General features: G+C 35.9%; 2 protein-coding genes across 8 annotated transcripts in view; one reads left to right on the forward strand and one right to left on the reverse strand.

Moving 5' to 3' along the window:
* The window catches only part of NUP62CL (nucleoporin 62 C-terminal like), an 888,162-nt gene that overhangs the window by 826,476 nt on the left and 34,387 nt on the right, over window positions 1–27,299 (forward strand). The gene's annotated exons all lie outside the window — the stretch shown is intronic.
* AUH (AU RNA binding methylglutaconyl-CoA hydratase) overlaps window positions 1–27,299 on the reverse strand; it is a 162,532-nt gene that overhangs the window by 121,536 nt on the left and 13,697 nt on the right. For 5 of the 7 annotated variants that reach the window (XM_082402987.1, XM_082402986.1, XM_082402984.1 and 2 more), the window contains exons 2-3: window positions 21,743–21,810; window positions 21,544–21,631 (exon numbers count right to left, since the gene is read on the reverse strand). The exons of the other annotated variants lie outside the window; for them this stretch is intronic. In XM_082402987.1, coding sequence (XP_082259113.1) covers window positions 21,544–21,631; window positions 21,743–21,810 — 156 coding nt within the window. The remainder of the gene's footprint in view (window positions 1–21,543; window positions 21,632–21,742; window positions 21,811–27,299) is intronic. 7 annotated transcript variants of the gene reach the window in all.

Raw genomic sequence — 27,299 nt, forward strand, 5'->3', positions numbered from 1 at the left:
AGCAACACTAAATTCTCAAGTACTTTTAGTTTAGATTTCTTCATCCTGGATCTGAAACCACCTTTTATCCGATTAAACATAAAATTTCAATCTATAAAAAGTTACAGGGACTTACAGTTTCTGGTTCCACATAACAAAGAGCTTGGAAGTTGTCACTCTGTCCTAACAACAAGTAAAAAGCTGAATAGACTGAATCAACAACTCTTCTAGGATCTGAAAGAGAGGTGAGGAGGACACAGGGCAAACCACTGCTCCCAAGACTGAAGAAACAAACAGGCAGATACAGAGAATCACAACATACCAGAGCAGAGACTCAGGAGCAGTGGAAACCAGTGCCAGGGTCAGAAAACCTGAACTGTAATTGATGAACTGCTGGAGGCTCAGTAGGAACAACTCTGAGGGTTAAAAACTCTAGGGGTACCCCACAGTTTTCTGAGATTTACCTCCAAGAGCCTAACCAGCCTCTCAAAATAAATACTGGTGAAAAATCCCCTCCTCCTTCTGACAGAGGAAGGGGCAAAGGAATCATTTTGAAATACCAGAGCACTCTATTCTTAACAAGGCCTGCCTTCAGGGAAAACTGATAAACCAAAGCCTAACTGACCTGGAGGAAGGGAAATGTCAAACTCTAGCCCACTCTAGTCATCCAGTCCCACCTAAGGGGGCAAAAAAACCCTGAGAAACACTTGTGAAGTTCACAGTTCAGAGGCATAGGCTCACTAAAAGCCTGAGAACTAATCATAGCACAATAGAACACTTCCCCTCCCCACAGCACCTTACCACATTACTAAAGGCCTATTCACAGCCTTTACCCAGTACATCATGTCAGGCTATCAAGAAAATATTAAAAGGCGTACCAAATCACAAAAACACGATTTAAAGAGACAGACCAAGCACCAGAACCATACGTAGCAGACATGTTGGAATTATAAACCAGGAATTTGAAACAAATTGTTAAGGGTTATAATGAATAAAGCAGACAGCATGCAAGGGCTCCAATGAATAAAGCAGACAGCATGCAAGAACAGATGGGCAATGCAAGCAGAGATGGAAACCCTAAGAAAGAAACAAAAAAGAGATGCTAGAGATCAAAAACTTTGTAAAAGAAATGAACACTGGCTTTGATGATCTTCTCAGTAGACAGGACAGAGCTGAGGAAGCAATCTCTGAGCTTGAGGATGTCACAATAGATTCCAAAGCTGAAAAACGGAACAAAGACTGAAAAACAAAAAACAAAAACACCAACATCAAAGGACTGAGGGACAACTACAAAAGGTATAATCTGGAACAATTATGACTGAGAATTTCCCCAGATTTATGTCAGACATCAAACCACAGATCCAGAAAGCTCAGCGAAAACCAGGCAGAGAACACCAAGAACACCAATGCAAAAACCAAGCAACCAACAAATTAAAAAAAAAAAACACCTAGGCATATTTTCAAACTACCAAAAAGTCAAACATAAATTCTGAAAGAAGCCAGAGGAAAAATACATCTTACCTATAAAAGAACAAAGATAAGAATTACATCTGACATCTCCTCAGAAACCATGCAAGCAAGGAGTGGAGTGAAATATTTAAAGTGTTGAGAGAAAAAGAATACCAAACCTAGAATTCTGTACCTGTGAAATTATCCTTCAAAAGCGAAGGAGAAATAAAAACTTTATCAGAGGGGCTTCCCTGGTGGCACAGTGGTTAAGAATCTGCCTGCCAATGCAGGGGACACAGGTTCGAGCCCTGGTCCAGGAAGATCCCACATGCCACGGAGCAACTAAGCCCATGCGCCACAACTACTAAGCCTGCGCCTCTCTAGAGCCCGTGAGCCGCAACTACTGAGCCCGCGCGCCTAGAGCCAGTGCAACAAAAGAAGCCACTGCAATGAGAAGCCCACACACCACAACAAAGAGTAGCCCCCACTTGCTGCAACTAGAGAAAGCCCACATGCAGCAACGAAGACCCAATGCAGCCAAAAATAAAATTAAATAAATAAATTTATAAAAAAAAAACTTTATCAGATAAACAAAAACTGAGGAAATATGTTGCCAACAGACCTGCCTTGCAAGAAATATAAAAAAAAAAAAAAAAGTTCTTTAGAGGGAAGGAAAATTATAGTCAGAAACTTGTATCTACATAAAGAAAGTACATCAAAGAAGAATAAGTGAAGGTAAAATAAAAACTTTTACTTTTCTTATTCTTAATTGACCTAACAGGGAACAATGTGTTCAAAATAATAATAGTATTTGATTATGTTTACCTATGGATATATCTTACATATATATGTGTATGTGTGCTTATATATGTATAAACATATATAAGAGAAACAATTAATAGCTACTACACAGGATGGAAGGGAAGAATTAGGATTATTTTGTTATTATAATGTATCATACTACCCATAAAGCAGTATTATTTGAAAGTGGACTCAGATTAACCATAAATGTATATTGCAAACTCTAGAGCAACAATAAAAAAAAAGTAAAAAAAGGAAATATAACTGACATGCTAAGAAATGAGAGAAAATGGAATTACATAAAATGCTCAATGCCTTTTGAAAACCACAAAAGGCAAAAAAGAGAAGAAGAAATAAAAAGGAACAAGGAACAAGGGCAACAAATAGAAAACAGTAACTAATATGGTAGATATTAACTCAACTATATCAATGATCACTCTGAATATCAATGTCTAAATGCAGCAATAAAAAGACAGAGATTGTCAGAGCTGATAAAAAAAAAACACTGAACTACATATGACTACAAGAAATCCACTTTAAATATAAACACACATATAAATTGATAGAGAAAAACATACCATGCTAACACTAATCGAAAGCAAGAATAGCTATATTAATTTCAGACACACATACTTCAAAGCCAAGAAAGCTATCAGCAATAAAGAAGGACATTACATAATGATAAAGGGGTCAAATCTCCAAGAACACATCCCAATCCTTAACACATATAACAACCAAGCATCAAACTACGTGAGGCAAAAACGGATAGAACTGCAAGGAAAAACAGAAGAATCCATTATCATAATTAAAATTTCAATATATCTCTATCAGAAATGGACAGATCCAGTAAGCAGAGAACCAGCACAGACGTAACTGAACTCAACAACACCATCAATCAACTGGATATAACTGACATTCATAGCCTACTTCATCCAACAACAGCAGGATACACATTCTTCTGAAGCTCACATGGAACATTCACCAAGATAGGCCCCATTTGGGGCCATAAAGCACACCTTAACAAATTTTAAAGAAAAGAAATCATACAATGTCTACTCTCAGTCCACAAGAGAATTCAACAAGAAATCAAGAACAGAAAAATAACCGGAAAATTCCAAAACACTCAGAGATTAAACAACACACTTCTAAATAATACGAGTCAAAGAAGAAATCTCAAGCACTATACAATTTTAAAAAATATTTCATTCAATAAAAATAAATGAATAAATAAATAAAAGAAATCTCAAGAGAAATGTTAAAATATTTTGAAGTAAATGAAAATGAAAACACAATTTATCGAAATCTGTGGTATACAGAAAAAGCAGTGCTTAGAGGAAAATTTATACACCACAGAATGCATATGTTATGAAAGAATATCTAAAATCAATACACTAGAAAAAGAGCAAATCAAATCCAAAGTAAGCAGAAGAAAGAAATAATAATAAAACAGAAATTATGAAATTGAAAACAAAAAACAACAGAGAAAATCAACAACAACAAAAAAAGCTGGTTCCTTAAGATCAATATAATAAATAAGCTTCTAGCCATACTTATGAAGGAAAAAGGAAAGAGGACACAAATGATTTTTAGTATCAGAAATGAAAGAGGTGACACTGCTACAGATCCCACAGATGTTAAAAGAATAACAAAAAAGAATACTATGAACAATTCTATGCCCACACATTTGATAAGCTATATGAAATGAACCAATTCCTTTAAAGATGCAAACTGCCCAAACTCACACAAGAAGAAACAGATAATCTGAATGTGACTATGTCTATTTAAAAAATTGAATCAATAAATAACCTTCCAAAACAGAAAGCACCAGGTCCAGAAGGGTTCAGTGGTAAATTTCTACCAAAAATTTTAGGAAGAAATTACAGTTGTCCCTTGAACAACACAGAGGTTAATCTGTGTATAATTTATAGTCAGCCCTCTGGACCCACAGTTCTTATGCATCCATGGATTCAACCAACCACGGACCACATAGGGCTTTACTATTTACTACTGAAAAATATCTGTGTATAAGTGGATCTGTACAGTTCAAACACGTGTTGTTCAAGGGTTAACTGTATTCCAATTTTCTGCAATCTCTTTCACAGTACAGAAGCATAAGGAATACTTCCTAACTCATTCTATGAGACCAGCAACACCTTAATACCAAAACCAGAAGGACATTACAAGAAAACTACAAACCCGTATCTCTCATGAACACAGATGCAAACATCCTCAGCAAAGTATTAGCAAATTGAAACCAACAGTGTATAAAAAGAATTAAACAACACAACTAAGTGGGATTTATCCCAGGTATACTAGGCTGCTCAGCACTCAAAAATCAATTAAAAGAATCCATTACATCAGCAGGCTTAAAAAAAAATTACATGATCATATTAATAAATGCAAGAAAAGCATTTGACAAAATTTAATACCCATTCATGATACCCAATCTCAATAAACTAGGAATACAAGGGAACTTCCTCAACTTGATAAAGAATATTTATTAAACACCTACAGCTAACATCATAATTAAAGATGAGACACTAGAAGCTTCTGCACTACGATCAGGTAAAAGGCACTCCTTTTCAATGTCATACTGGAAGTCCTTATTAATGCAATAAGGCAGGAAAAGGAAATAAAAGGTAATACAGACTGGGAAGGAAGACATAAAACTGTCATTGTTCAGATGATACGATTGTCTACTACGTAGAAAATCCAAAATAATCAACAAAAAAATTCCTGGAACTAATAAGCAATTATACCAAGGTTGCAGAATTCAGGGTTAATATATAAAAATCAACTGCTTTTCTATAATCAACAATAAACAGGTGAAATTTGAAATTAAAAATGCTTACATCAGCATCTCAAAAAATGAAACACTTAGATATAAATCTAACAAAATATGTACAAGATCCACACAAGGAAAACTACAAAACTTATGAAAAAAAATCAAAGAAGAACTAAATAAGTGGAGAGATAGTCAACGTTCATGGATAGGACGACTCAGTATGGTTAAGATGTCAGTTCTCCCCAATTTGATCTATAAATTCAATGTACAGATATGACATCAAAGGCACAATCCTTGAAAGAAATAATGGATAAGCTGGACTTCATCAAAACGAAAAATTTATGCTATGCAAAAAACAAAGTCAAGAGAATGAGAAGACAAGCAACAGACTGCGACAAACTATTTGCAAAAGACACATCTGATAAAGGAATATTATCTAAAATATACAAAGAACTCTTAAAACTCAACAATAAGAAAAAACAATTCATTTAAAAACTGAGCCAAAAACCTTGACACCTCACCAAAGAAGATATGTACATGGTAAATAAGCCTATGACAAGATGCTCCACATATATGTCATCATAGAAATGCAAATTAAAACAACAGAGATACCACTACACACTCATTAGAATAGCCAAAATCTGGAACACTGACAACACCAAATGCTGGCGAGGATGTAGAGCAACAGAAATTCTTTCATTGCCAGTAGGAAGGCAAAATGGTACAGCCACTTTGGAAGACAGTTTGGCAAATTCTTATAAAACTAAACAGACTCTCATCATACGGTCCAGCAATCGTGCTCCTTGGCAGTTACCCAAAGGAGTTGAAAACTATGTCCACTTAAAAATCTGCACACAGTTGTGTACAGTAGCTTTATTCACAATCACCAACACTTGGAAGCAACCCAGGTGTCCTTCAGTAGGTAAATGGATAAACAAATTGTGATATGTCTACACAGTGGAATATTATTCAGCAATAAAAAGAAATGAGCTATCAAGGCATGAAACGACATGAAGAAAATGTCAATGAATAGTACTAAGTGAAAGAAGACAATCTGAAAAAGCTGCATACTGTATGATAACAGCTATAGGACACTCTGGGAAAGGTAAAAACATGCAGACAGTAGAAAGATCAGCAGTTGTGAGGGTGAAGGGGATGAATAGGCAGAGCACAGAGGACTTTTAGGGCAGTGAAAATACTATGTATGATACTATAATGGTGGATACATTTCATTTTACATCTGTCTAAGCCCATAGAATGCACAACACCAAGAGTGAACCCTTGCGTAAAGTTACTCACTTGTAACCATGTAGGTTAATCAGTTGTAACAAATGTACCACTCAGGGGGAGGATGTTGCTAATGAGAGAGGCTATTCATAAGTGGAGGCAGGGGGTATATTGGAAATCTCTGTACTTTCCCCTCAATTTTGCTGTGAACCCAAAACTGCTCTAAAAAAATATTTAGTTTTTTAAAATCTATATAGCAAATTTTCCTCAAAGTCATTTATAGCAACTCCCCATTTAAAGAAAAGGATTTTATCAGAATTCAAGGCTCTAATAAACAGGGCTTCATTCTTCCTCACAGCGAAGTGTCCTTTCACCAACCAAAATCCAAAACCTCCATTCTGCCCAGCATCCCAGGACCCCTGGCTTGCTTGAAGACTTCTTTTTTTTTTTTCCCTAAGCTGCGCTGCATGGCATGTGGGATCTTAGCTCCCCCACCAGGGATGGAACCCACGCCCCCTACAGTGGAAGCACGGCATCTTAACCACTGGACCACCAGGGAAGTCCTTGAAGGCTTCTCTTCTAAAGTCATGTCACTTCTCCCTCTCAACAGGATCAGGATCAGTTTCATCAGCAAGCAAACTGGGAGAGTATCTCCATCTTGAGAAAGTCTCATTAACCCACTTCTAGCTATCATGACACTTCTACGAACTAATATGTAATGATTTCTAGGATATATTGTTAACTGAAAAAAAGTAAAGTGCAAAAGAGTACGTATAGAATCCTACTTGTACAAGAATGGAAACAGGTAAACAAGTACATCCTTAATTTTGCAACAAGAAACATATGATGGATAAACTAGAAACTAATGAGATTCATTAACACCCTCAAGGGTGGGAATCGGAAGGGATTAGAGGGAGGAAGTGAGTAGTGACACTTCCATGAATAGTTTTGACTTTTGAAATTGTTTTGATACTTCACATACTCAAACAAGAGTGAGGAAATCTAATTTTACTTCATATGAATCAAACATAATTAACTGAAGGGGAAATAACGTAAATAACTTTTCAACACAGTAGTTTTACTCTATACCCTCAGTCTAAAGACATAAATACTCTATCAAACTCTAGTTAGAAAGTGTGTTTATCACAGTGGTATGGATCAGCAGTTTTGAAACTATTTTCTGCATTACAAGAGGACTGAGCAAATGACTAAATATACTGCATATAATACATATACAGAATGGGAGAGAATGAGAATGAATCCTGTGGTGAACTGGAAATGGAGTTATCAGTATGAACTCATGGCTTTCAATATATAAATACAGACCTTGACATAAGTATGTGTGTATATATATATAAAATCTAATTTATTTATCTACATATTTCTTAGCTCTGCCCAGTAAAAGGGCCAAGAAGCAGACACCCAAGGAACAATGAGCATGTTTAGCCCCAGATGTTGGTTCTTAAATAGCATTCCCCATTAGAGGAACTGGAGACTTCCATTTCTGACTATGGTGGAGTGAGTGGTGCTGGACTACTAGCCCTTCTTCGTTCAATATATATGAAATATCTTTCAGATGTTGATCAACAGGTAGTGACAGACTGATCTGGGAGCCCACTGACTGTTCCAGCTTTCTTTCTGAAGGCACTTTACAGGCTGGGGTGCAAGGCAGGGAGATCTAAACAGAACAACACTGGTCTTGCTGATACACGGACATGAGAGGGCAGGGGAGGCTGGGTGGCTGGAATTTGCAGGACAGGGAACCAGAGAGGAGAGAGCCTCTCACAGAGAGAGCTCTAATAATCTGTATGGGGTTCCCTTAAGCTTTAAGCTGAGGCAATTATCATTTCATAGGTAATTATCAAAGAAAGAACATCAACAGGGAGCTGTGGTCTGAACAACTCCTGATGTTCACGTATGACCAGCAAGAAGCAAGAAAATGTACAGAACACCCCAGGCGTTTAGTAAAGACATCAGAAACTTTAAAAACAAGCCTTAAAAGGGTCAAGCAGATCCTCCAGGAGAATAACTGCCTGCTAGAACAAAACAACACTTTAAGAAAGACACCCAGTAAGGGCTGTCCTATCTGTAGAAAAACAAAACCAATTTACAGAGGTATTTCATAGAATTCAAGAGAAGAGAATGACCAGAGGTTTACAGTTAGGAAGAGATAACAAGTCTATAATAGTATTACAGATATTTAAAATGAATAAATTATATTGTTACTTAATGTGTTAATCACGTTGGCTTTATTTTTATTTTAGAGAATGTGAAAATACTGACTACCTCCATCTCTCAAATCTTATTTTGCCCCCCAAAGTCCTAAGTTATTCAAATGGAAATTCTAATCAGGAGGTTTCCAGGAACCCTAAACCTCAAAATAATCCTAACTGGTCGTAGCCTTCAAATCTAGCATTCATCCAAATGATGATATCAGTGAAAAAAATATTTGTACAACTGTGAGTTGCAGAGTTGTCTGCAGGATCATTCATCGATCGCACAAGAGAAAAAGGCACTTTTAAAGTATGTTAAGAGACACAACACAGCTTCCACAGGTCAGGCATCTTAACATCTTCCTGTGGAGCTCAACAGAACTCAGCCTGGCTTCTCCAGCTACAGGTGAGGGGCCAGGTCTCAGGAAATGGACTCAGCCAAGCAGAGGAGAAAAAGGAATCGAGTCTGGACCAGGGGTAAGAATAGTACAGCCTGCAGACCACTCTGCACCCAGTTGTTACTTGGCTCTCAAGCTAAAAACAGTCTACTTTTTTCTAAAGCACTGTAAAAAAAATTTTTTAAATCTTTTTAAATAAAGTATGGCAAAGACTGTAAGAGATCCACAAAGCCTAAAATATCTGGCCCTTTACTGAAAAAGTTTCCCTAACCCTAGTCTAGGCTAACTCTGGCTCCCAAGGGACCCTCTCAGAAAGCAAACTGTGCTGCTAAATATCAATTGCCAGAAGCAGACTGATAAAAATTCAGTTTTCTTTCTAATATTTCCAGCTCTGCCTTTCTAGCTGCTGATGCTCTACCGAACCTGACCCAGGGTCACGGGCTAATTTTATACTCCCCTGGCCCCTCCCCTGTAGAAGAGGGGCCTTCTACACTGAGGACCTCTTGTGGCCTTCAGTGCCTTCCAATGCCCCCTCCCCACCAAAGGCTGCATGACCTAACTGGGCAGGCCTGGAGAGGGGACAAAGGGAGAACAGCCAAGGCCAGCTGCCTCTTTATCCTATAAGCCACCTGTATATGTACTGAGTCCAAAAATAAGCTTGTTTTATTTAATCTTTGCCAATGTTACTTTCTCAACAACCAAAATTTTCCAATTCTTCATCCCATGAACTATTTGTCAATGGACTAGGCACTCTTCTGATAATGGGCACCTGCCCCAATTCCAGGGAATGAGCTTATCTGCAGAAGAAGCAGATTGATAACAAACAAGTAAAAAATAAATTCAGGAACTAAGAAGTACAAAGATGAGGCTAAAATAGGAAAATGTAACAGAGAGTGAGAAGTAAGGACGGCCGTTTTGGTTAAAATGACAAAGTAACAACTGTCTATGGAGATGACATTTGAGCAGAGACCAAGCAAAGGGAACACTGAGTAGTCTGCGAGGAGAATGAGCGTTGTCTAACAGAGAACAAGGGCTGCAGGACCAAGTGGGATGGACAAGGGCAAGAAAGGTGAGAGATGAAGCAGGAGAAGGTGAGGCAGCCAGAGCAGCAAGACCTTATACATTTGGTATCAGTTTCCCTACAAATAACTACAAACTTAGTGGAATTATCCTACAGTTCTAGGTCAGAAGTCTAAAATGGGTTGGCAGGGCTGTATTCCTGAGGCTCTAGAGAATGAGTTTCCTTGCCTTTCCCTGCTTCCAGAAGCTGTCCACATTCCTTGGCTCAGGGCCTCTTCCCTGCAAACTTCTTCCCATTCTCATTTCTCTTCTCAAATTCTAATCCTCCTGCCTCTCCCTTATTCAGAACCTGTCTTTATATTGGCCCCACTAGATAATCCAGGATAACCTCTTCAATATCTTTTATTTATTCATACCTGTGATGTCCCTTTTGCATTGTAAGATCACATATACACAGGTTTCAGGGATTAGGACATGGACATCTTTGGGAGTCACTATTCAGCCCATCACACTTTATTTCTGAGAATTATTTGAAGTAGGGGAATGAAGTGATTATTTTTTAGATTACTTGGGCTGCACTGTGGGGAATGTACTATATACAGTGGGGCAAGAAGGGAAGCAGAGAGATGAGTCAGCAGGTTATTACTAACATATACTTCCTGTTTCTTAAAAAGAAAATAATATCTACAGAACATAAAATATTATTTCAGTAGTATTTTTTTAAATGGAAATAAGGTCAGAAATGAATTAGCAACAACCAATAATTATTAGTTCCACAAAAAGGCCATGAGTACTCTGAGTCATTTTTAATGGCATCTCTGGCATGCTGAAATGAAGAAATTAAAATTATAATACTAAAAGTTTGTATTAGGAAAGAAGAACTAAAATCAATGATCTAAGCTTCCACCTTACAAAGCTATAAAATGAGAAGTAAATTTAACCCAAAGAAAATAGAGGAAAGAAAATAATAAAGAAATTAATGAAATAGAAAACAGAAAAGAAAAAAAAAAAAAATCAATGAAACCAAAGCCAGTTCTTTGAAAGGATCAAGAAAAACAATAAATGTTTTGACAGAACTTTTAAGAAAAAAGACACAAATTATCAATATCAAAAATGAAAAAGGGGGCTTCCCTGGTGGCACAGTGGTTGAGAATCTGCCTGCCAATGCAGGGGACATGGGTTCGAGCCCTGGTCTGGGAAGACCCCACATGCCATGGAGCAACTGGGCCCCTGAGTCACAACTACTGAGCCTGCGCGTCTGGAGCCTGTGCTCCGCAACAAGAGAGGCCGTGATAGTGAGAGGCCCGCGCACCACGATGAAGAGTGGCCCCTGCTCGCCGCAACTAGAGAAAGCCCTCGCACAGAAACGAAGACCCAACACAGCCAAAAATAAATAAATAAATTAAAAAAAAAAAGAAAAAGGAACCATCACTATATTTAGATTCAACAGACATTAAAAGGATAATAAGTGAATATTATGAACAACTTCATGCCAATAAATTTGGAAACTTGGATAAAACAGATGATTTCCTTAAAAGACATAATTTATCAAAACTTAAAAAGAAATGGATCACTTGAATAGTCCTGTATTTACTAAAGAAATTAAATTCATAGTTAAAAATCTTCCCACAAAGAAAACTCCTAGACCAAATGGTTTTGTTGGTGCTTTTTACCAAACAAAGAAATAATACCAATTCTACACAAGTTCTTCCAGCAAAATAGAAGAAACAAAATTGCAACATTTTCCAATTCATTTTATGAGACCAGCAATACCTTGACACCAAAAACAGACACAAACATTGCAAGAAAAGAAAGCTACAAACAAATTTCCCTTATGAGCAAAGTTGCAAAATTCCTCAACAAAATTTTGGCAAACCAACTCTGGCAATATATAAAAACAATAATACATCATGATCAAGAAGGGTGCATTCCAGGAATACAAGGTTGTTTCATATTTGAAGATCAATCAATTCACCATATTAAAAGACTGAAAAACGATATGATCATCTTAATAAAAGCAAAAACAAAAAAAGATTTGATAAAATTCAACACCAATTCATGATTTAAAAAACAAACCAAAAAAAACCCTCACAAAATTGGGAATAGAAACTTTTTCACCCTAGTAAAGTACATAAGTGAAAAAACTACAGCTAAATTATACTTAGTGGTGAAAGACTAAAATGCCTTCCCCCTAACATTCTCTCCACTTTTATTCAACACTGTAATAAAGGTTCTAACTGATGTAATAAGATAAGAATAAAACAAAAGGCCAACATAATGGAAAGGAAAAAGTAAAACTGTCTTTTTATTTGCATATGACTTGAATATCTACATAGAAAACCCCAAGGAATCTACAAAAAAAATTCCTAGAACTAAAGAGTGAGTTTAATATGGTTGCAGGATACAGTCAGCATATAAAAATCAACTGTATTTCCATAGCCTAGCAATAAAAATCAGGAGTCTAAATTAAGAAAGGTCACTTTACAGTATCATCAAAAATATGCAATATTTAGGAATAAATTTAGCCAAGCATGTTCAAGACTGTACACAGTAATTGAGACAGTGAAGAGCACAGAGAGCCTGGGTATAACTCAAACATATATGGTCAACTGATTTTTTTAGAAAGGTCCTAAGATAATTCAATGGATGAAAAGTTAGTCTTCAATAAATGGTGCTGAAAGAATTGGATATACTTTATAATATATAATAAAAATATATTTGGTCTTTGTCATGAGATCCTGGCACAGAGCTCTTAAAACGCTTGGAATTTCCTGAGTGATAGAAGTATTTTTTATTTTTATTCATACTGAGCCCCTCTCAAACATACCTGAGCTTATGTTAATGAGATAACTGCTAGAGGGCCCCTTAATAGTTTTAGGATGGAGGCTGGTCACGAAAAGGACCAAGCCATGATTAGAGGTTGGAACTTTTATCCCTACCCCTCAGTCTCTGGGGAGGGTAGAGGAACCAGAGATTGAGTTCAATCACTAATGGCCAATGATTTAATCAACTGTGGCTATGTAATGAAACCTACATAAAACCCATTAACAATTGGGTTCAAGAAGCTTCCAGACTGTTGAACACATGTTTGGGAGGGTGTCATGTCCAAGAGGGCATGGAAGTTCCTTAACCCCCTCCAGCCCAATCTTGCCCTATGCATTCTACCATTTTGGATGTTCCTGAGTTGTAGCCTTTATAATAAACCAGTAATAGTAAATAAAGCACTTCCCTGAGGTCTATGAGTCAGTCTAGCAAATCCTATTCCTGACACTAAATGCGGGGGGCGGGGGGGGGGGGGGGAGTCCCCTACGCCAATTCACCAATTCTCTGACAACAACTGGATGTCCAACAATTCACTTCAATTCCGATGCTAACGCCCTAAATTAGCATAGGCCCTACAGGTTAAAGGCTCAGTCCCATGAGACTTCTTTCACTTTAGATGCCAGTTAATAAGTCCCAGAGATCACCTGTACTTCTGACCAACCAGCTATAAATTCAAGAGTTCCCCACAAACCCCTCATCAGATTCAATAATTCATTAGAATAACTCACAAAACTTAAGAAATCACTTTACTTACATTTACCAGTTTATTATTAAAATACAACTCAGGAACAGCCAAATGGAAGAGATACATGGCACAAGGTACGGGGGAGGAGGGACACAAAGGTTTCACCCTCCCAACACTTCCATGCATTCACCAACTTGGTAATTCCCCCAAACCCCATTGTTTATAGGTTTCTATGGAGTTTTCACTCTATAGGCACAATTGATTAAATCTTGGCCAGTGGTGACTGAACTCATCTTTGGCCCCTCTACTTTCTCGAAGTTGGAGGACTGGGGCTGAAAGTTCTAACCCTCTAATCCCATGATTGATTTTTCTGTCAACCAGCCCCATCTTAAGGTTATCTAAGTCTCCTGCTTTGAACCATCTCATTCACTTGCAAAAGATACTCCTATTATGCCAGAGAAATTCCCAGGATTTTAGGAGCTCTGTGCCAGACACTCAAGGCAAAAATCAAATACATATTTTATTATACCACATTACCTAAATCCACACCTTGCAACAAAAATTAACTAAGAATGCACCATAGGTTTAAATATAAAACGTAAAAACTGAAAACGTTCTGAAAGAAAATATAGTGTGAGAAAGTCTTTGTGACTTGGGAGTAGGACAAGATTTCTTAGGTCACAAAACAGAAACAAACCATAAAAGAAAACAAATTGAGTAAATTGGACTTCAACTGAAAAACTTTTGTTCTTCAAAACAAACTGTTACAAAAAAGACAAGCCAAAGAGTAGAAAAAAATACCTAAAAAACATGTATCAGCAAAAGGTCTTGTATTAAGAATATATTAGAAACTCTATAACTAATACAACTTTTATTTCTATTAAAACATGGGCAAAAGATCTGAATAAACACTCTCCAAAAAAGATATACAGGTGACAAAAAAGCACCAGAAAAGATGCTCAAAATCATTACTCATTAGAGAAATGATGTCTAAAACCACAATGATATATTGAATATAACTACATACCCACTAGGTTGTTTAAGATTAAAAACTGACAATATCAAGTGTTGACAAGGATGTGGAACACCTGGAAGGCTCATACATTGCTGGCAGGAATGCAAAATGGCTAGAAAACAGTAGGAGTTTCTTACAAAACAAAATGTACAGTTATTATAAAACCCAATAATTCCACTCTTAAGTATTTATCCAAGAGAAATGAAAATATGTTCACAAAATGACTTATATGTGACTGTTCATGGAAGCAATATTTATAAAAGCCAAAATACTGGAAAAACCCAGATGATCATTAACAGCTAAACAGATAAACAAATTGTGGTATATCTATGCAATGGACTCCTCAGCATATAAAATGAATACTGAGCAATATAATGAAAATCATACTCAGCAATAAAGTGAAACTACTGAAACATATATCATGGGTGAATCTCAAAGCATTATGCTAAGTGAAGGAAGCCAGATACAAAAGGCCACCTATAGAATGATTCCATATGTGGGACATTCTAGAAGAGGAAAAACTATGGTAAGAGCAACGAGATCAGTGTTTTAAGGGGGTCAGAATAGGGGAAAAGACCGACTACAAACGGGCATAAGAAAGATTTTTTACAGCACCACCTACCAGCAGGCTGGTACGAGCCCTAGGACAACCTGGCCCTGAAACCAGGTGCCCCAGAACCCAACCCCACCCATGAGGCAGAGCCTGGCAGCCAACCAGGCCAGAGGCCCTCACCACCTACCAGCACAGTAGTTAGCCCTGCCACATAGGGAGCATCCCTAGAACATACAGCTCTGGTGACCAGAAAGGAGTGTGCTGCTGGACCCCACAGGACATTGCCTACATAAAGCTACTTATCCAAGATCAGGAAATGTAACCAACCCACCTAATACACAGAAATAAAAACAGAGAACTGAGAAACATGAGGCGACAAAGGAATATGTTTCAAAGAAACAAATTAAAATGCCAGAAGAATTAAGAAAAGTGGAGATAAACAAACTATCTGATAAAGAGTTCAAGATAGATCATAAAGCTGTTCAGTGAACTGAGGAGAATAGATGTAAAGAAATTTACTGTCACTGTTTGCAGATGACATGATACTATATATAGGAAGTCCTAAAGACACCACCAAAAAACTATTAGAACTCATCAGTGAATTCAATAAAGTTTCAGGGTACAAAATGAATATACTGAAATCTGTCACCTTTCTATAAACTAACAACAAACTATCAGAAACAGAAGTTAAGAAAACAATCCCATGTACAATTGCATCAAAAATATCTAGGAATAAATCTAATCAAGGAGGTAAAAGACCTATACTCGGAAAACTGTAAGAAATTGAAGACAACACCAACAAATGGAAAGATATACTGTGCTAATGGATTTGAAGACTATTGTTACAATGACCATACTACCGAAGGCAATCTACAGATACAGTGCAATCCCTATCAAAATCCCCATGGCATTTGAACTAGAACAAATAATTCTAAAATTTGTATGGAAACACAAAAGACCCCAAACAGCCAAAACAACCTTCAGAAAGAAGAACAGAGCTAGAGGTATCACAGGCTCTGATTTCAAACTATATTACAAAGCTACAGTAATCAAAACAATATGGTACCTGCACAAAAACACATACACAGGTTAATGGAACAAAACAGAGAGCACAGAAATGAACCCACACTTTTATTAGCAATTAATCTACAACAAAGGAGGAAAGAATACAAGATGTAGGAATAAATGGTGTTAGGAAAACTGGACAGCTAATGCAAAAGAATCAAACTGGACTACATTCTCACACCACATATAAAAATAAACACAAAATGAATTAAAGACTTAAATATAAGACCTGAAACCATAAAACTAGAAGAAAACATAGGTGGTATGCTCTTTGACATTGGTCTTAGCAATATTTTTTTGGATATGTCTCCTCAGGTAAAGGAAACAAAAGCAAATATAAACAAATGATACTACATCAAACTAAAAAGCTTTTGCACAGTGAAGGAAACTATCAACAAAACGAAAAGACCAACTACTGAATGGGAAAATATATTTGCAAAGGATATATCTGATAATGGGTTAATATCCAAAATATACAAAGAACTCATACAACTCAGCATCAAAAACACAAACACCTGATTAAAAAATGGGCAGAGAACCTGAATAGACATTTTTCCAAAAAGATATACAGATGGCCAACAGATCCATGAAATCATTAATGATTAAGGAAACATAAATCAAAACCACAGTGAGATACTACCTCACACCTGTCAGAATGGCTATTATTTTTTAAAAAAACAAAAAAACAAATAACAAGTGTTGGTGAGAATGTGGAGAAAAGGGAACCCTTGTGCACTGTTGGTGAGAATATAAATTCATGCAACCACTATGAAAAACAGTATGGACGTTCCTCAAAAAACTAAAAACAGAACTATCATACCATCCAGCAATTTCACTACTTGGTATCCTTCCAAAGAAAACAAAAACACTAATTCAAAAAGATATATGCACCCATATGTTCATTGCAGTATTATTTACAACAGCCAAGATATGGAAGCAACCTAAGTGTCCACTGATAAATGAATGGATAAAGAAAATGTGATACATATACCTATATGTTCAGCAGAGTATTACTCAGCCATGAAAAAGAATGAAATCTTGCCATTTGCAAGAACATGGATAGACCTAGAGGGCATTATGCTAAGTGAAATAAGTTAGATAAAGAAAGACAAATACTGCATGATTTCACTTATATGTAGAATCTATAAAACAAATAAACAAACATAACCAAACAAAAACAGAGTCATAGATAGAAAACAAACAAGTGGTTGCCAAAGTGGACGAGGGTAGGGAGATGAATGAAATAGGTGAGGGAGATTAAGAGGTATAAACTTCCAGTTACAAAATAAATGAGTCACAGGGATGAAATGTACACCATGGGGAATATAGTCAATAATATTTAATAACTGGTAACTAGACTTATCATGGTGATCATTTTGTATATAGATGGAATGAATCACTATGTTGTGCACCTGGACCTAACATAGTATTATAGGTCAATTATACTTCAATTAAAAACAAAAAAAGAAAGCTTTTTAAGGGATAAACATGTTCTATATCACAACTGTCATCATGGTTTAAACATGTCAAAACTAATCAATTACATATGTACTAAAACTGGTACATTTTACTGCAAGTAATTCATACCTCTATAACACAGATTTTTTTTTTATTTCCAAGAAAAGAACCCTATGCTAAACTAATACAAATTTGTGGATTATCTATCCTTTCAGTTTACTTATCAAACTCTCTAAGGGACTAACATTCAAATACACAAATGTAACTTAACCTAAGATTCTGAAACAATACTGACTAGATAACTTTGTTTGTCAGAGGCCTCCATATATCTAACCATGTCATGACATCTACATCCATTTGAACAATACAACATTCAATAAAGCACACTGACAATTTTAGTGAGAAGTTTTTAGTCAGAACATAATTTACTAGAACTCAAAAGCAGAAGCAAAAGTACCTTTACTTTTTAAAAAACCCACACTAGTATAATTCAGTGAAACATTCAATTTAGAGTTCTACACACAGGAATCAATTACCAAGAATTGTTTATACTCTATTTCAGGAATTTCAAGAGAAAAAAATCCTCCGTCTCAGTAATTTCTCATAAAATTTTCATGATAAAAACAATACATATCTACTTTGCTACTTAGTGTTAGAACACTGAAAGAACAAAAATAAACAGATGATTAGGATTAAATGTTTACATACAATGCAGTAGCCTAGTCAAAAGGTCTTTTTCATAATTTCATTATAGGTAATATATTAAAATTTTGACTCCAAAATATTTTGAAATAGCAAAATTATTTCAGTTTTTCTTTGTGTGTGTGTTTGTGTGTATGTAAAGAACAAGATAAAATTTTTAAATGAATAAAAAAATAATTTCTAGAGTATTCAGGGCAGACAGCACACATTCAGGCCAATCTCTAATATAATCTATGTAGTCAGTGCTTCACAATGAGCTTTGACTATCAAAATGATATTTCTCAGCATTCTAAGAGAAGTATAGGTAAGCCAAAAACCCAGAAGCAATGTTCGAACCCACAAGAAAGAAAACGTAACATCGATTCCCAAACTGGAGTCATGCCTAGGGTATGGCATGGTATCTGAAAGCATATATGTATAGAAAAGTTCATCTACAGCCATGATAACTATGATACAAATTTTTCTGTATCTAGATTATCATTGTGGTTAGTAAAAGAAAATTCATTTAAATACATTACTGTAACCAGAGTGGCATTTTGACATTACACATCTTCTCAATCAACATAGGACCACTACAATGTGTAAGTGCATGAAATTTTAAGAACTTAAAAAGGATACCTCATACCCCAAAAGATTAAAAATCACTGGTATTCATGACCCAGCAATCCCACTATTGGGCATATACCCAGAGAAAACCATAATTCAAAAAGACACATGCACCCCAATGTTCATTGCAGCACTATTTACAATAGCCAGATCATGGAAGCAACCTAAATGCCCACTGACAGACGAATGGATAAAGAAGATGTGGTACATATGTACAATGGAATATTACTCAGCCATAAAAAGGAATGAAATTGGGTCACTTGTAGAGACATGGATGGATCTAGAGACTCTCATACAGAGTGAAGTAAGTCAGAAAGAGAGAAACAAATATCGTATATTAATGCATATATGTGGAACCTAGAAAAATGGTACAGATGAACCAGTTTGCAGGGCAGAAATTGAGACACAGATGTAGAGAACAAACGTATGGACACCAAGGGGGGAAAGCGGCAGGGGTGGGGGGGTGGGGAGGGGGGCGGTGTGATGAGTTGGGTGATTGGGATTGACATGTATACACTGATGTGTATAAAATTGATGACTAATAAGAACCTGCTGCATAAAAAAAAAAAAGAAACTGACATCTATGTTGATAAAAGAAAACAAATGTCAAAAGAAAAAAAAATTAGAATTTTTATACTACTATTTTTATAGGCTATAATAAGTTTAAATATTCATTTTAAGTATGTAAAGAGATTCTGTGCATCTAAACATACAATACACTTAACGTGTACATATTAATAAAGACAGACATACTACACTGCCTGTTTCAAATGTACGTAAGAAAACCTTTCAGAGAAATTTGAAAGAATGGTTTTATTTATATACTCTAAGTTACTAAAATGATTTGCCCCAATTTTTCTATAATTCAAACTTTTATTTTTGGACAAAATACGGTAAAAAATCTTATGTTAAAACATAGGAAAAAATTATCCTGATCATGCAAAAGCACACAGAACAAAGAAAATAGATTTGATAAGCCCTTGGAAAAAACTATTCAAGGCTAACTTGTTAATCTGGTAAAGCATTTGGTATATTACCTAGTATGTCCCCAAAAAGGCAACCTATAAAAGATATTTGTAAACTGTGCTAAAGCATTAAAGCCTTTTCCAAAGAACATCGGTAATGTGGAGACACAAAACCAATGGGCAGCAAAGGAATAGGTAAAACAAAAAGAATTCTACCAGTCATTATAGTGTTATAATTACAAAACCCATTACCAACAGAAAGACAGTAATGCTAGTTATAATCAACTCTTCTTTCTGAAGCGTCATTCTGCCACTATCACTATCACTCCTCAAACATTCACATAATTGGGCCTTCCTTAAAAGCTCCCAAACTACTCAACGTCTTCCTAATAAGCCCCTCAGCAGCCCTCAGAGGACCTGAGTGCAGTGACCTCAGAGCCATTGGTCACGAAGTTAGACTCAGTCACTCAGTCACCTGATCCTAAGGTCACAGATACAAGAATTCTAATTCTCTCAGTGTAAGTTTTTCATATTGTTTAAGAAAAAATGTTTAAATATATGTAAAGCCCTTATAAAAACTATTCACAGCTATAATTTATTGACTACTACACTGTGTTTATGTACATTGTCACATCAAGCCTCCAACAATCCTACCAGGAGGATAGTGTTACTCGAGTTGGACAGATGTAAAAGCAGAAGATTGTACTGCAAATTGTCATCACCCAGGCAGTTGAGCATAATAATCCTACTCTCTTTGACTGCCAAACAAGTTAAAACTAATCCTTTTACGTATGGCACACTATATCAAAAGCTAAAATATAACTCACTTACACTGAATGTTCCTAAATACCATAAAACTTTGCAATATTTTAAGGGTGAAGCTATGGAGTTGGAAGCTTGGAAAACCTGAGGACCTTTAACAATGAAACTGAAGAACATCAGCCTCAACGAAGACACTAAAAACATTCTGTCTAGAAATACTCCTCCAAGTCCCAGCATTGCTCTGGGTATACTCTAAATGCTCAAAAAGTACTTGTTGAATGAATAAAATACTGTATGTTGTTCCCTCAAATGTCTGATTATCTCAAATGGATTATCCCATTTATATTTTTACTGAAAAAAAAACTTTACGCCTCAATGCCTGCCTTCATTTGCTTATTAGTAAATTATAACGATCCTGTATGTTGTCAGTATTTTTTATCTTTTATCATTTAACCATCTACATTTTTGACTAACTGAAACAGATTCATTCAATCTCATGACTTAGAAATATTTGCAAATATGGAAAATGCAAGACAACTTAATCTTTGGCTTTTGGTAACACAGTACAAGCAGAAAAAACATTTCGCTGCTGTAGATACCAATTTAAAAGTACAATTCGTGGACACATACTTGAGTGGGCACTACTACAAACAAGAAAGCATGTGTCTATATGTAACATTCCATACTGGGGTAGCTACTGCTAGTTAATTAAAGCATTTTTTTCATACAAAGCACACTTGGGAGCAGGAGACGTGATTCTTCCTGCACAGCTCATCTTTCATAAATATTATTCATGTACTACAAACATATATTTTAATGGCTCAAATTATTGTTCAACTTCCAAAACAACTTTTCCACACGCTGCAAAGGTTTCTTTCTAATACTGACAAAGCATTTTTTTTTCTTGTAAAACAGTAAAAAAAACAAAAAGGAATTGTTACTAATGGAATTCAAACCACGGAACACTTTATAATGGAAAATAGGCTACTACTAAGGAAAAATTAGACTCGTTTTAAAATTTTAATCTATTTACATACCAGCACAGAATATGCCTGGGACTTCACTTCTGACTATTATGGTCCGTACTTTCTTATCAGATTTTAAAGCATCCACAGCTTTTGACAGCTAAACAGAAACAGGGAGGGTAAGAAGGAAAAGGGGGAAAAAATCATTTTCAGATTGATATCAACACTGTATCTTAATATTAGAAGCAAATAGTTTAATCTTTACACTCACCATTTTTATAAGATTTGTACTCAATGAATTTTTGGCATAAGCTCTGTTTATTCCAAGCACCACAATTCCTAGTTAAGGGGAAAAAAAAAAAAGTCATTTGAGTTAGTGACGTATTCAGGGTACAGACTCCCGTATACACAGCTAGTTGACTTGGGACTTAGGAATCTAACACCACCTTGAGGTTCACTTCAAGAGCTTTATCCTAATTTTCATGTTTACCTTCCTTTTCAAGCATAATTTTGAAGAAGTGGTATATATATTTATAAAATCAATCTGATGCCTAATATTCACTTTTCTACAGCCTTTTAGAGAAGAACTTTATAACAGCATGTTCCCTTCAACTCCTCTCTCCTTAAACACCACCAAGGTAATCTGCCACATTTTACTAAATTTTACATCATTAAATCAGACTAACTAGTTGAAGGCCACGCTTACTGGTGAAAATTCTAAATTACAGAATACTATTTAAAATATAGTTTTTCATCTTCAATATATACAGAAGTACACAATAGCTAACAATTCCTTCTCACAGGCAAGCATTGTGGGATCAGCTTTTTTGCTAGTACACCAGCTGTTAATACTCTTTTTGTCCTACTACATAGCTTTCAGTATTTTCATCCTAGGTTTCTCTCCTGGCTCTGTCCCATGTACTTAACCTGAAGTCACCTCCACTTAGAATTCTAACAAGCAATTCAACCTGAATCTACAGGAAGTTCATTCTTTCTCCTACAAAGCCCAGCTCTCCCTCCTAACTTCCCTAATCTTATCAGAGAGCATCATCTAAATCCAGCCTCCCATTCCAATTGCTGTAGTCGGATCAATTTTCTAAAACCAATTCCATGCATAGAATTCACCCCCTGTTTAAAATCCTTTAATTATTTCTTATTTCCAAAATACCCGAGTTCAAAGACCTTAATTTGATATTCAAAGTCCTCTAAACCTTGTACCCGACCTTCTTGTCCCCCAAGGAAGCTCAAATTTTCCTTGTATAATAAAAATGCCTTCCACCAGATGGGGCAAGGTTGTGTGGGGGGCGGGTTGAGGTGGGGAGGGAGAGGGGGTTGAGGGGGAGAGGGAAAGGGGTAATCCTTATTTGTAATTGGGTTAAACCAAAGACAACAAAATGTGCTCATGCCTTCTCTATGCAAGAAACTTCACAAACCCATTTTTCAACGAACTTAGGCTCACAGCAGAATAAATTTACAAGAATTCCCAATGATCTCAGTAAGGAGAAAATCATGAAGGAGAACTGGTTTCTAGGGCAGGCTCTGCATTAAACAGCTGAATGACCTTGGGTAGGTCCCAATACTAATGACAACAGCTACCACTAATTGAGTCCTTTATTATGTGCTGAACACTGTTCCCAGCGCTTTACATTTATTGACTTACGTAATCCCCAAAGCAACCTAAGAGGTAGGTACTGTTTTTATCCTTGTGGAACAGATAAAATAATTGGGACTTGAGGAGGTTAAGTAACTACCTTCAGCTAGTAAATAGCAATCTAACTCCACACTTGAAGGAAAAATGAGACTGTGCTACACTGTTCATGCTTTAGTTTCCTCAGAAGAAAACCAAGTGGTTAAGACTAGATATTAATTCATTCAAATGTACTGAGTACACATTATGGTGCTCAGCCCTCAAGGAACTACAGTCTAAAAAGGAAAGACAAACATCAATAAAAAAATCATAGAAATATACAATTCAAAATGCTTTACATGCTCTGAACGGTGCTACAGTAATTTGTAACCAGAATTGATATGGTCTGGGGGCAAACAGGGATAGTCAGGGAAAGCTTATCCAAGACAGTGCTATCTGAGTTGAGATTGGGAAGATGAGTATTGGGGGAGACGGGGGTGCTGGATTACAGGCAGGAACAACATAGGAGAAATCATAAAATAGTCATGCCAGAAGGAGGAGAAGAGTACCCAATGACAGGAGAGGTCAGCACCAGCCAGATATTGTCATTACAGGCCCTGTTAAAAAATAAGGAGTAACCACTGAGAGAGTTTTAAGTATTGTATAAACACACATATACAACCAGTGGGGAGGATTCGTTTCTATATTTGGAGACCATGCCAAAGTGTACAGGGCTAGACACTTCCAGGCACAAGCTGCAGTCCAGTCAACAGATAACAGGTTTGGCTGAGGTTAGCTGAGTTAGAAGTAGAAGGAAGTGAAAGGACTCAAAAGCTATTCAAGAGGTAAATGTAAAATGAGTTAATGATTGACTGGATTGAGGACTGAATGCATTGAAAGGAGGTATTAGGAGTGTCTAATAAAGTTTTGGCTTCAGCAATTGGATGAAAAGAAGATGACATTCAATGAGACAGAGAACCATAAAAAACACCAAGGTGAGGGTGCCGGGGGATAAGGTTCATGAGTTCAGTTTTGAATTAAAGTGAATCTCAAGTGCCTTTGAGACACCCAAGCTGGTTATCAACTCTAAGGGTACAGGCTAAGAATGCAGGCTCTGAGGTCGGACTGCTGGGACTGAAATCCCAGTCTGCCACTAGCTATGTGACACTGGACAGTCACTTAACCTCTCTGACCCTCAGTTTCTTACCCTGTTAAGTGAAGATACTAATAGTTCCAAACTCTGTGGGACGGTTGTGAGGATCATATGGTAAGACATATGTAAAGCTTTCAACATAAGCATTTAATTATTATTGTCCCTTCTGCAAACACTTTGATGCAATAATTAAAGTGTTACCATAATGAATAGATGCTAGATAGGATACTGTTGACATTATTACTAAATTGTAAAGTGCCATCAAAATGCTTCTACCATAGTTAATTCCAGTGGTGTTGGTCCCATGTTTGAGGCCTGATGTTTTGAGCACTTCTACCTCAAACAGTTGGAAATCAGCTCTGTAATTTAAAACGAATCATCCTGTGCCTAACAATTGTCCCACCAAATGTATCAGTAAGTTACTGATACCCCAAAATGGAATAAAACCTTACTTTATTCTGCAGGGCCTATTGTTTTCATTTTGTAACTGCCCCACTTTATTTCACAATTAACAGCTTCTCAATAACTCAATTATCATGCATCCTCATCACATAGCCTAGCCAAAACAAGTTTGCTAGGTTATTAAGGTTATTAAATTCCTATTTCAGACTTTTCCTGTCTTTTGACAAAATATCATAAAATTCTTGGTGAATCTTCAACAAGTTCATATTACAGCATCAACCCTGCTCTACAGAGCTCACAAAACTGAAAGATGAACAAAGTGACTCAGCTGGGACTTAAAAATATATATATATATGAATACACTTTGCTCATACAAAATTGAAGTGATACACCCCAAGTGAAAGTCCTCCTTCCCTGGACCCATTCCATTCTCCTTCCCAGAGGTAGCCATAGTAATCTGCTGATATGTAACCTTCCACAAAATATATTTACATACAGAAATAGAGTTGGGACTATAGTTTTGCTTATTGTTGCTATTTTACATAAATGGGACCACAGAGTATTTTCTGTTGACGCTGTTCTACGTAAATAGTTTCATACATATTTCCTTTATTTACTTAATTTGGCCTTAAAGATCTTTCTACATCAAGACATTCCTTTTAATTCATAATATTCTGTGAAATGAATTTCCATTATTTCGTTTCCTTTTCATGAGCATTTTCCTAAGATACTGCAATGCTGCAATCAACATTCTTGAAGATTTCTTTTCTGTACAATAAATATTTCTCTGACAGCTATCAAGAAGTGGAATTTCTAGGTCCAACAGAATGTGTATTCTTAAATTTTAACAGATAACTCTCAAAAATACAGATACTGTCCAGCCAAATCACCAGTACCTATTTATTCACAGTAGCACATCTTAATAGAGCTCCAATTATATGTATTACCTGCAAAACGACACTTCCTTGCCCACATATTTTAATATTTATATTATCACTAATTCTCAAAAAATATACAAAATCAATCTGAAATTAAGATCACTTCTAATATATTTTTAAACTACCTCTACATTGTACTAAGACACAACTGTACCAACAAATTAGTCTTACATTATACACATTAACTTATCTATAAAGAAATACAGAAGTTAGGACACTGGAACTCAGCTCCTTCAGGCCATTTAGAACTTTCTGTGGCAATTCTGTGTACCACTTGGTATGGAACCACCAGACTTTGTTAGACAAGATGTATGAGATACACTAGCATAGTATCTATTACACTGGAACACACAAAACTCATAACTTTACACACAGATACATATGCTCTTTTCGAGTACAAGGTTTTTGCCCTAAAATTAGAGGAATTATAATAAATTCTGTTTTACATGGTACCCATCAAACAAAGAAAAAAAAAATTATGTTAAGTCTAATTACATTCACTGCATTTTCAAGTATATTACTGGTAAGAGAGAACTTCCGTTTGACTTGGTTTCAATGAGAACTGAATCTTACAATTTACTCTGTCACCACCCTCTCCCACATCCCAGCAGAGAATTATTTTGACTCAAAATAAATAAATAAATAAGGCACGGCTCATTTGTGAGAATACCACTTCCACTCAGTTGAAAATTTACCTTGGCATATTATCCTTTCTTCAGTTCAGGCTATTGTCTCAGTCTCTTATCATATACAAATAAGTTTGGTCTGTTATTACTAACCCAATACTAGGTTTTATTCTAATATCCCCTTATACCACCTGTTTTTTATTTTCCGCTACTTACTTTGTGAAATGGCTTCTAGTCTTCTTACTTCTCTTAAATCCTAACTTATTTATATTTTAATGATCACAGCAGGAAAATTATATATTTAAATAAGTTATTTTGCCATAAATTACCTTCCTTTTGTTTTATTAAAGATTTTTTAAATTATGTGTGTGAGCTGCTTACATTATCTATACATTTCATCTCAGGTCAGTAAGGGGACCTCATTAAACATGTTATTGAGAATCACTGGTCTACCACTCAACACTGAATATTATAAATCTCTGACAATATATGGGAAAATAACATCATTATGTATCAAGTTTCACCTAATCTTACGAACCAAAGTTGAGTTAACTAAGTTTAATAATCATTTGTCATTTGTTTTCTGAATTAACTGTTCTTATTGTTTGCCTATCTTATCAAACTTGTCTTTTGCATTTCAATTAATAAATTTTTAGATTACAGACATTAATTCATTATTTATAAAACAGATCTTTTCCCTATCATTCACTTTTAAAATTCAACTTGTTTATGGTATATTTTTGCACCATAGTTTTAACTTTTTATATAGTATATTATTGCCTTTGCAACTTTCGGGCTTAGTATCTTCCTTAAAAAGGGTTTACAATGAAAACACACGTCCACACAAATACACCAAAATGATCAGAGCAGCATTATCCAAAATACTCAAAAGGTGGATAGAACCCAAATATCCATCAGCTGATGAATAGATAAACAAAATGTAGTATATCCACGCAGTGTAATATTTGGCCTAAAAAAAACAACGAAGTATCAATACACGTACAACATGGATGAACCCTGAAAACATGCCGAGTGAAAGAAGCCAGTCACAAGGGAGCACATACCTTATAATTCCATTTACA

This window comes from Balaenoptera borealis (assembly GCF_965194805.1).
Source record: "Balaenoptera borealis genome assembly, chromosome: 8".
NCBI lineage: Eukaryota > Metazoa > Chordata > Mammalia > Artiodactyla > Balaenopteridae > Balaenoptera > Balaenoptera borealis.